General features: G+C 41.4%; 1 protein-coding gene across 10 annotated transcripts in view; it reads right to left on the bottom strand.

Annotated features, from left to right (window-relative positions):
* Nucleotides 1-12,023, bottom strand: part of PCNT (pericentrin) — a 315,970-nt gene that overhangs the window by 162,933 nt on the left and 141,014 nt on the right. For all 10 annotated transcript variants that reach the window (XR_013537759.1, XM_078378579.1, XM_072976792.2 and 7 more), the window contains 3 exons: nucleotides 2,138-2,367; nucleotides 1,895-2,014; nucleotides 451-669 (listed from right to left, as the gene is read on the bottom strand). Coding sequence is in view for 9 of the 10 variants with exons in the window: in XM_078378579.1 (XP_078234705.1) it covers nucleotides 451-669; nucleotides 1,895-2,014; nucleotides 2,138-2,367 (569 nt within the window). In the remaining variant the exon portion in view is untranslated. The remainder of the gene's footprint in view (nucleotides 1-450; nucleotides 670-1,894; nucleotides 2,015-2,137; nucleotides 2,368-12,023) is intronic.

Raw genomic sequence — 12,023 nt, 5'->3', positions numbered from 1 at the left:
ACAGAGCTGTTCGTAAGTTGGATTGTTCGTAGTTAGGGACGTTAGTAAATAGACGTTCCACTGTATAACGATGGGAGATTCAAGCAGAAAGGTCACTAAACCTATTGAATATTCAAACCTATCTTCTGAAATGAGTTGGAGGATATTCTTGTTTACTTTAGAAAAACTTGTCAAGCAGGCCAGATATGTGTAATCAGTGAACAATGAAGACAGAACTGGCTGCAGAGGAGAGAAGTGCTGTGTTGGCTAAACTATGCCCCAACGAAATCTTTATTCTAAGAGAATCTGCCTTCTGTTTGACAAAGCAAATCCCCACTTTCTTGAACACAGACTAGGCAGAATCCCTCCAAAAAAGTGGAAAGAGAAGTGGCAGTTACCAGGCCTCCATCACATCCAAACCCCTATTTCTAGTAAACATATAAAGGTATTAAAATAGTAAGTTGAAGTTACTTGTTTTAATTCAGCTTCCATTTCTTTCATTTCTTGACTGAGTTTATTGATATTATTTTTCTGTTCCTCATTCCTGCATTCTAATTCTCGGATCTGTCTTTCCAACTTTTCTATTTCTTCATTTTGAACAACAAGCTCTTTCTGAATACGCTCTCGGTCTAAGAAAAGCCTGTTGTAATCTTCTGCTCTCTCTTTTATTTCATTCTGGAGAGACTCTACCTGTAAGAATGGCCAAAAACAAAAGTTTCATGTTTGAGGTATGGAGAATTGAATTTAACACCAAACAGATCGCTAAACATATTTATTTTAACAATTCCAATTTGTTTCAAAGCTCCTACCAGATACTATTCCAATCTGAATCAAAGTTTTAATAAACACTTAAAAACAAAAAGCATAGTAAAAAGATACATCCAGCTACTCTCATTTGCCATAATTATATTTTATGGTACAGTGCCACTGCAAGGGCAGGACATACACCAACAGTGCTCAAGTCCTGTTTTTCATACAAGAAAGAAGATTTAGGGTATTGTGAAAGGATTTTCAAATATCTAAAAATAACTGGTAAAGAGGATAAAATACTGGAATTTTTCCTTCCACATTCATCTTACGAACAACACAACTACTACACTGTTGGTTTCTCTGTCTTTCTCATGCACAACTTCAGCATCTGCTATAGTGATATAAATATTGGAGATCATACATTCTGGAGATCCACTGGCCTCACACTGCCCCTCCTTTTAAAATGTTTTATTGCTCTTGTTATTTTTTTTTACTGATCGTCCAGCAAGTGTCTTATTATTGTGGATAAGAAAGATAACACCTGTGACAACAGAGCCTACCAACACAAACAGAAATGCTAAGCCAGAAAAGATTTACCACTGCTATATTTCTTATTCTTCAAGCTTCTAGGTCCTGCAAAGGAGAATGATAAGGAAGATCCTGACAAAGTCACTAGCTAAAATTGAATACCTTCACACGACCACCTGTCTCATGATCATATACTCCTGCTAGATTTTTTCTTAGGTGTACAAAATTGGAAGAAACTTTGCCCAAGATCTTATCTAACCTGGCACCATCTCCAGTCTTACACACAGAAGTCACTGGATACAACTGGCATTTATTACTAAGAAAATAGTAATCTGACCAAGTGAAAAGGTCAGATTACTATTTTCTAGGTACAGTTGTGAGTATCTTTTCCCCTTGTGCTAGCCATACTAACTGTAATGTTATGGATGTCATGCAAGGGGCTAAAACAACTATTATATTTTCTGTGGCTTGTCCTGATGTGGTTTTCTTCTCAGCTTTTCTGTATGGAGTATCAAGGTCCCCGAGTATATGAACAAAAGCCAAATCTTACAAAGCAACATAAACCGCATTTTTCAAAGCAGTTTTCAAAGCATTCAGGTGATCTATCCTAGCATAACATTTGGAATACTTGATTTACCAGATCTGCTTTGGAGTGTTCAGAAGCTTGACGTTTTGCTGTCAGTTTTAATTCCATTTCTAGTTTCTGGATTTCTTCCTGAAATTCATCACGTTCCCGTTCCCGTTCTGCAGCTTGCTTCTATTGAGAAAAAAAATTATTGTTTCCATATTTTAGAATGTTCAAGCACAATTTTAAAATCTCTTGAAAATTTAATTCTAGCAGTGTTTCGTCACTAATGCTGGAGACATTTTTAACCCTTACATCCATGAAATCTCGTTGATTTTTAAGCTTTCTTTCAAGGGCTTGCATTTGTTGTTTAAGATCAGTAACTTCCAAAGACATGACAGCCAGATTTTGATTTTTTTTCAGTTCTTCTTCAAGTTCCATCTCCAACATCTTCACGTGCGCGTTCAAGGTGGAACGATCCTTTTCTGTTTGACATTCTACTTCTAACTTTGCTTTTGCTAGATGTTCTATTTTCTTAACTAAGTCTAAAATATAAAGGAAAAATAAGTGTTACCATAGATACGAATGTCATTCATTTCAAAAGCACAACGAACCATTTTGAAGTTGTCTAGTACATTGTAACTGAATGTAGATAGACTGTGATATGCTCCACATAAAACTAGAAGAGGCAGAAAAATCAGGGTCAGGATCAACTTGTAACATCCCCAAGTAGCTGCAGTGGTCCCTACGTCCTATCAAAGCTCAACACAGGCTGTGCTCTCTTTAAAATTTCTGACCTAGTGCAAACAAGCAGCACTGGGTGAAATGATCAGGGGTTATGTAGTTTAAAGCATGAAATGTGAATGGGATATGTAGTCAAGAAAATTTTTTATTTTATTTATTTATTTATTGGACTTATATACCGCCCCATAGCGCTACAAGCACTCTCCGGGCGGTTTTACAATTTTTAATTATACAGGCTACACATTGCCCCCCCCCCCAGCAAGCTGGGTACTCATTTTACCGACCTCGGAAGGATGGAAGGCTGAGTCAACCTTGAGCCGGCTACCTGGGATTTGAACCCCAGGTCGTGAGCACAGTTTTACCTGCAGTACAGCGTTTTAACCACTGCGCCACGAGGCGCAGTAACATGGAGTCACAATGGTTCTTTGTAAAGATGATTTGAAGGACTTTGGAATGTGTTTGTCTGAAGAAGCTGTGAGACTGTTTTCCTGCACTGAGTTATAGACTTGGACGAGATAAGGAGGCGGCCATGGAAGACTCAACATTCTGGGATAATTGGAGAAGAAAATAACACTTGGGCTATCTCATGGGAAAATGGGGTGGAGAAAGGTGTTACAGCCCCTAAAATCTAATTGGTTGACATTTAGCTGGACTATGAAGAAGGGAGGAGTTTAGGAAAGTAGAAAATCGAAAATGTGTAATGTGAAATAATTATTTTTACCTTTTTCTTTTATGAAAATGAGAGATTAAGACTTATGATGAATTTGGACTACTATTGTGAAGAATGTAGTTAGCAGTGTGATGAGATGGGTTTTTGAGTTAAAGTCTTGTAAGGAATATGGGGTTTGTAACTAAGAAATGAGCAAGAGAGGTTCCATCTTGTTTCTTTGTATAAAGTATCTATGCTATGCTAACGGGTTGTTTTCTAGGCGAGCAGAGAAAATGTTATTCTGATAGCCTGAGAAAAGGACTCGGTGTGATTAGATGGGAATTGTTGTGACTTTTTGCTAAACCACAGTAACCCAAATAACATCTGGTGTGTGTATGGGAAAGAAGTCATGTGGTGCAACAGGACTGTTTGCCTAGTAACAAACTCTGATTGGATGACATCGTGGGAAGGTGCGATAAGCCCTTGCCAGTTACTCTTGAAAAAGGAACTTTTTGCCTATGGACATTGTCATTCAAGACCTACTCTTCAGTCATACGTGACACACCCTGAAGTTTATCGGGACCAGCCTTTACTTGGACTGATCTTTGTACTATACTGGATTACCCTTGGACCTATGGGCTTTTTCCTAAGGACTATGGATTATTTCTCTATGAACTCTTATTTTTGGAATACTCCATATGGACTATGCTCTTGTAATTTTGTAAGGTCAATGGTACATTTACTGGATTTTAATTTCCTAAGGACAATGGGACTCTTACTGAATTTTTCTTTTTGGTACAGGATTTTTGTTCTACAGAATCACTGAGGACTATAGCCTTTTCATAATCTACTTGGATTATTTTGTTTTTACTAATGAAATACGGGACTGGAACTGTTGTTATTCTTTTTAATGGCTGTTTGTATTTTTGTAAGGTTTTTGAACACTTTTCTATTTTTCATATTTTCTTTGCCTCACTACAGAGTTGTAAATAACTAACACAATGCTTATTTACTTGCCTTGACTTAGTTTGGTTTTGATACCTAGCAACATGCTTATTTTCTTTAAATAAAATAATGATTATAAAACTCAATTGGTTTCCTAAACAGTGCACTTGTCCTAGGGTCATTTGAGAGTGCTGCCTCGGCCTAGCATACTTAAGGAGTCCTGCCAGTGGTGCAAGTTAAGTCTAAGGACTACAAAGCCCACTTGATCTTTTCACAGTAATATCTGAGAGTACAAGGGTGTTCTTATGTGGGCAGACCTGTAAGATGGAGTGTTGTAGCATGGCTAGCTGAACTTGGACTCACTCAGCCCATTTTAGCGTGTGCAAACTCCTGATTACTCTCTGTCCAGGCTTACGCGGATGTTTTCGAACTCTGTGTTTGCTTACAAGCAGGAGAAAGAAAAGGGCGGGGCCTTACCCTCTAAAGCCACCCAGGCTTTTAGATGGTTTCATTTTAGCTGGGAAATAGTTATTTTATTAATTGCAATAATCTTTGAATATGTTCTGGAATGCTATGTTTAAGCAACAAACTGATTTTTTATGAAACTTTATTTTTCTAATTAGAAAATTTAATCTTAAACTTGTTGAGGACTGGTCTCTTGAACAGCAAAAGGTTAGCCTTAATCCAGGAGGTGGAAAGGCCACAAGATTGCTAATAGACAGAGTTCTACCTCACTGAGCTATTTTGAGTTCTAAGGAATCACAAAGCCCAGGTGTCTGTACTTGCTAAGTAATAAGTAAGTGCAAAAGTGTTCTTTTTAGGTCAGACTTGTTCAAAAGGGTCTATGCTACACTCTGCTGGAGCTTGAAGGACTCAGCCCACTGCAGAAAGAGGTAGATAAAGGCCTGGAGACTCTCTGCCCACCTGCCTACTGATCCTTTAGGGGACCGTGTGCATGGCACTGGGTACTGGGGCATAATTGTCATTCTTGTTACATACAGCACTGATGTTACCTGTCTGTCATGGGTTTGGAGGGAAAGTTCCATCCTATGGGGAGTGGAAGGCGGGACATCAGGAGGAGGGGCTGTACTGTATATATATGTGGAGCGTGTGTGGTGAAGTTCAGCAGACGCTGGGATGTGAAGAAGCAGCAGCTGGGAAGAAGAAGCTGGTGTGGGAGTCTGTGTGTCAGACAGGGTACTACTGTGTGTCAGAGTACCAACCTGATAGGTTCAGGTGTCTGTTGGTTAGCCAGAACTGATAGGTTCAGGGTCTGTGCTTCAAGTTAAGTGTTCTGTGTGAACCAAACTGTATGCATGTATGAATGAGACTAAGCCACGTTACTATATCTTATTCACCTTGATCATTTTATTTTCCCTGTGTGTTGTTTTAAATAAACCTTATTACTTTATTTGTTTAAAAATCCATCCCTGGTCTGTGTGACTTCTTATAGGGAATGGTTGGTGGCAGCTTAGTTAACGTGTGGCAGATCCCAGTAGGTCTGGGTTTGTCACATTGATTGGTGTCCAGCGTGTGGGATACGACTGGTCCAGTTGTCCAGTGGTCCAGCAAAGCCTTGGCAAGTGTGCCCAGAGCAAGGGGGGTCTAGTCAGGGACAATCTGAGAGCACGTAGGTAATCTTCTAGGTGTACCTCACGGGGGGGTGCACTAGTAGAAGAACGTGTAACCTCAGATTGGGGACTAGATTAGGGAGCTCTGAGGCAGCCCGTTTTGGCGGGAAAAAAGCTGAGGCAAAACTGTGAAATAGCAGTGAGCTAGCTTGTCTGCTGAGAGGCCCAGCAGAGGGGGGTAGACTCTAGCTCGCAACTGCTGCAAGTAGTGCTGAAGGACAGCAGCAAGCTATAGGGAAAGCTGGTTCTGAGGCAAAAGAGAGAAAAAAAAAGTGGTCGTTTTATTTTGAGGCTTGACTTTTTAAAGCAGCTTGTTCTGAGGGGGGATTATGCCCTTGACTCGAAGCCAGATGGCAGAAATGGGTGAAGTGAAAGACCCCCAGGGTGACCAAGGTTCTGAGGATGAATTTGGCTCAGTGCAAGGTGACAGCACGGGAGAACAGAACCCAGAACTCAGAAAATTGCTCATAGCCCAACAGCATGAACTGAGGATGAGGCAATTTGAAGTGGAGGAAAGATTAGAGAGAGAAAGAAGGGAGGAAAGGGAAAGGCAATTTGAAATGGAGGAAAGGGAAAGAGAGAAACAAAGGCAATTTGAAATAGAGAGACAGAGAATTGAATTGGAATTGCAGAGAGAGAAAATGGCGTTTGAATTAAAAAAATTGGAACTGATGAACCAGAACAATAATAACAATAGGGATTCTGAGGGAGGCCAACTGTCTAAAGCTGACCTGAAGAAATTCCCTGTGTACCACAAGGGAGATTGTCCTGAGGTGTTCTTTTCCTTAGTGGAAAGAGCGTTTGTGGACTTCTCAGTGAGGGAAACTGAGAAGATGACCATCATGCGATCTTTAATCAGTGGTAGCCTGGCTGAGGTTTATTCAGAGATGCCACAGGAACTGATGAGAGATTTTGCAGAGTTTAAAAAACTGGTGTTTGCAAGACATGGGATAAATGCGGAACAGCTGAGGCAAAGATTCAGGTCCCTCACAAAGAAACCAGAGCAGACTTTTACCCAAGTGGGGGCTCAATTGGTGAGGCTGCTAGAGAAATGGCTATCTCAGGAGGGGACAGAGACCTTTCAGCAGCTCAAAGACTTGATAGCGCTGGAACAGTTCTATTCAGTCCTGCATGGGGAACTGAAATTCCAGGTGAGGGAAAGGAAACCAAAATCTGTGGCCGAAGCAGCAGAGATCGCAGATTTTATTTACCAGATAAGAAAACCCTTAGGTGAGGGGAAATCTGTAGGTAAACCCAAAGAAACCTACAGCAAGTACTCTCAGGGACCAGGGAAAAGCCAGCAAGGGGGAGGGGCCCATGGTGAAGGGAAGCCCTCAGAAATGAAACCAAGACCTCAGATTTTGGAGGGAAAACCAAAACAAGATGAGAGAGAATCAAAATACACCAGAAAATGTTATTTCTGTCAGGGAAAGGGCCATCTAATCTCAGAGTGTGAGAAATTAAAGCAGCTAAAAGGAATTGTGCCTCAGGATTCGAGTGGGACCAAGCCAAAAGCTGTGTTCTGTGTCCAGAAAGAGCAAAGCTCCTTGTCACTGAGGGAGCCTGTTGCCATGGCTACTCAATCTGAAACAGCTACATCTGCTGATCAGGCTGAGGAAAATGGTCCTCTTGTAGAGGTCAGGCGCTGCCTGTTGGTGAGAACAGATTCTCAGTTGTTTGAAACAGCAGGGGTGGACGTAGGAATACTTGACCGTCAGTATCGGGGGCTGCGGGACACTTGTTCTCAGGTGACCCTGTGCCATCCAGATATTATTCCTAGGGAATATATAATCCCGAATGAGAGCATGAAGGTGGCAGGTATTGAGGGGCAGGTGATCTCACTGCCAGTAGCGGAGGTACCTGTGAACTTTCAAGGCTGGAGGGGAGTTTGGCGGCTAGCAATTTCATCGACTCTGCCAGCAGCCGTGCTCGTGGGAAATGACCTGGCTGAACATGTGAAACGGGTGCTAGTGATTACACGTTCACAAGCCACCACGGGGACAGTTCAAGGGGGTAATGATGAGCCAGAGACGGAAGCAGAGGGGAGTTCAGAAGCTGTGGTGGAAACCTTAACCACAGACAGCAGATTTGGACAAGAGCAAAAGGCAGACGCCACTCTCCAAAAGTGTTTTGAACAGGTGACTGACGCCCAGCTAACACCTGAAACCCCAGTGAGATTTCTGGAGAAAAAGGGGATTTTATATAGAGAGACCCTGAGGAATATCTCAAAAGGGGGAGATGGGATCAGAAGTCAGCTGGTGGTACCTGAAAAGTATCGCCCCATGATCTTACAAAGGGGGCACTCTGACATGTTTGCTGCACACTTAGGGGTGAACAAAACACAGCAGAGAATCACACAGAATTTTTACTGGCCTGACATAGGGAAGCAGATCAGGGAGTTCTGTAAACAATGTGATGTGTGTCAAAGGCAGGGGAATAGCCGCGACAGGACCAAAGCAAAGTTGTGCCCTTTGCCTGTGATTGACACTCCGTTCAAATGCATAGGGGTGGATATTGTGGGACCTTTGCCCAAGGCCACAAAGAGGGGGAACAGGTTCATTCTCACCATTGTGGACCATGCCACGAGGTACCCTGAAGCCATTCCCTTGACTAACATTGAAACTAACACAGTGGCAGATGCCTTGGTGGGGTATATGTCCAGGATGGGATTTGCCTCAGAAATAATCACAGATTTGGGCGCATCGTTCACATCGAAGCTCATGAAACGCTTATGGCAAATCTGTGGAATTAAGCACAAGGAAACTACTGCCTATCATCCTGAAAGTAATGGGTTAACTGAGAAGTTCAATGGGACTCTAATGCGCATGATTAGGGCTTACTTGGCAGAGAATCCAAACAATTGGGACCAGAAGCTGCAATCCCTTTTGTTTGCTTATCGATCAGTGCCACAAGCCAGTACCGGGTTCAGTCCATTTGAACTGTTATTTGGGAGAAGGGTGAAAGGGCCCCTTGATTTGATCAAACAAAATTGGGAGCAGATCACCCAGAATGACCCACAAGACGTTGTGACATACATAGACACCTTGATGAATGACCTAAAGAGAAACCTAGAGCTAGCAGCAGAGACCCTGCAAGCTCAAAAGGTCAGAAAGAAAGCTTGGGATGACCAGAACGCCAGGGAGAGGCACTTAAACCCAGGGGAGGAAGTGCTTTGGCCTAGGCCTTGCAGAGGGAACAAACTGCAGCTGGGTAGCCCAGAAGTAAAGTGCTTGGGTCACATGGTAGGGGGAGGCGTGATAAAACCCCTGGAGGCCAAAATAGAAGCTGTTCGTGATTGGCCCAGACCCAACACCAAGAAAAAAGTCAAATCATTTCTTGGGTTGGTGGGCTACTACAGAAAGTTCATCCCGAGGTTTAGCAAGATTGCGGCTCCGCTGACCGATCTGACGAGGAAGACGGCTGATGACCGCATCCCGTGGTCCAGCGACTGTGAGGAGGCGTTCCAGAGGTTGAAGGAGGCCCTCATCAACTATCCAGTGCTGCGTGCTCCAGACTTCGACCGGGAGTTCATCATCTACACCGATGCGTCTAACAGCGGGGTAGGAGCAGTTCTGTGCCAGGAGGATGAGAATGGTGACCAGCATCCAGTGTCCTACCTGAGTAGGAAACTTCAAAAAGGTGAGAGACATTTGGCAACCGTGGAGAAGGAGTGTTTGGCCATAGTCTACGCGATCCAGAAGGCCAAGCCTTACATCTGGGGGAGACATTTTGTTCTGTGCACTGACCATTCACCACTGCAATGGTTAAAGACAATGAAAACCCACAATAGCAAACTTATGAGGTGGGCTTTAAACCTACAGGACTATGACTTTGAAGTGAAGGTGGTCAGAGGGTCAGTGAACTGTGTTGCTGACGCCTTGTCAAGAAGACCTGAAGAATGAAGACGGCGAAAGAACATGGACTATGTGTATATATTGATGACAAAAGGTTAAATGTACCTGTTTTTTGAAATTGGTTTGTATGAATAAAGGTAATTTGATGTAATGTATATGGTAAATGTTTAAATGCCTAATTGATATGGTTAACTTAGAATGTAAGTATAAGTAAGTATGATATGGTATGTATAACTGTTGTTGTGTGTTTTATCCAGGTTGTTTTTTGGGAAAAAGCACCTTAGCTTTCCCCCTACAAAACAACTTATAAAGAGGGGAGGTGTTACATACAGCACTGATGTTACCTGTCTGTCATGGGTTTGGAGGGAAAGTTCCATCCTATGGGGAGTGGAAGGCGGGACATCAGGAGGAGGGGCTGTACTGTATATATATGTGGAGCGTGTGTGGTGAAGTTCAGCAGACGCTGGGATGTGAAGAAGCAGCAGCTGGGAAGAAGAAGCTGGTGTGGGAGTCTGTGTGTCAGACAGGGTACTACTGTGTGTCAGAGTACCAACCTGATAGGTTCAGGTGTCTGTTGGTTGGCCAGAACTGATAGGTTCAGGGTCTGTGCTTCAAGTTAAGTGTTCTGTGTGAACCAAACTGTATGCATGTATGAATGAGACTAAGCCACGTTACTATATCTTATTCACCTTGATCATTTTATTTTCCCTGTGTGTTGTTTTAAATAAACCTTATTACTTTATTTGTTTAAAAATCCATCCCTGGTCTGTGTGACTTCTTATAGGGAATGGTTGGTGGCAGCTTAGTTAACGTGTGGCAGATCCCAGTAGGTCTGGGTTTGTCACAATTCTAACTTTCCATAACATAACCTCCCTCTGAGACATTGCGGGAAATTATAATGGTAGGCACCAGCCTTTCAGATAACTTCCAAATTTGCTATATATTAATATCTCCTTAAGAAAATGTTTTTTGTTTTTTAATTTGTTTTTCAATTTTTTAAACTACAACATAAATATAAACATAAAATATATAAACCAAAATACAAATCAACTGTGTTCCCCACCACCATAGTCTTGGTGTAATCCTCTTCTTCCTCTATCTTTATTCTTCCTCTTCCTTTATTGTCCTCCTCTCCAGAACTGCATTGATTCTTGATTTGGAGCTTTCCCTTTTCCTCTTCTTAATAGATATTCAAGAAATCTGCCCCATGTATCATAAAATTTATTCTTTTTCATATCTCCTTTCTTAACCTTTAAGTCACAGCTTATCTTGTCATTTATAGCAATGTTCCATATTTCATTATACCATTCTTCCATTTGAAATTCAAACTTTGATTTTCAAATCCTCGCTATTATTAATCTGGCTGCTGTTAATAAATTGGTAATCAATTCTCTAGTCATCATATCGTATTCCACATTCTCAAATATTGATAACAGAGCTATCTCAGGATTAAATTCTGTATCTTTTTCACATACAGTGGTGCCTCACTAGACGATTACCTTGCAAAATGGTTAATCCGCAAGATGATGGGTTTTTGCGATCGCTATAGCACTTCGCAAAACGGTTTTCCCTATGGGCGATTTTCGCTAGATGATCTTTCGGTCTGTTCTTCACAAGATGGGTTTTTTTTTTCGGGGCGGTTTTTCGCAAGATGACGAATTTGACAGCTGGGTCCACGACTTGCAAAACGGTTTTTTAAGGGACTTTTTTTTGCAAGACAGCAATTTTGACAGCTGGGTCTGCACTTCGCAAAATGGTTTTCCTATGGGAGATTTTTGCAAGATGACGATTTTCCCCCCATTGGAACACATTAAATAGATTTCAATGCATTCCAATGGGGAACTGCATTTTGCAAGACAATGTTTTCGCAAGATACCGATTTTCGTGGAAAGAATTAACATCGTCTTGCGAGGCACCACTATATATTTAGTCCTTTAAAGATTAGTTTCCAAAATCTTTGTACTTTTTCGCATTCCCACCACATATGAAAGTATGTACCAATTTCATTCTCACATTTCCAACAGACATTCAGATAACTAGCATTAATTTTATTGTTTTATCAGTGTCATATACCATCTTAAACCCAGTTTGAAAAAAATATATTTTATTCTCACTGACATAAATCATAAAACCCTCATTTTCCACATCTTCCTCCATTCTTCATTATTTATTCTTTTTCCTAGGTCTTGTTCCCACACTACAATCCTTCATTCTCAGTATCTTCTTCTTCTAGATCTAGCAGGAATCTATAAATTTTACTCACTGCACCATTTACTGAATTGGTCATCTGAATATCTTCATATGATTATATAAGTTGTTCATACTTTGTATATTCTCTACCTTTGTTATACTTCTTTATCCATTCATTAGTCCATCTT

This window comes from Pogona vitticeps, chromosome 1 (assembly GCF_051106095.1).
Source record: "Pogona vitticeps strain Pit_001003342236 chromosome 1, PviZW2.1, whole genome shotgun sequence".
NCBI lineage: Eukaryota > Metazoa > Chordata > Lepidosauria > Squamata > Agamidae > Pogona > Pogona vitticeps.
This window is presented reverse-complemented; position numbering and strand designations above follow the sequence as displayed.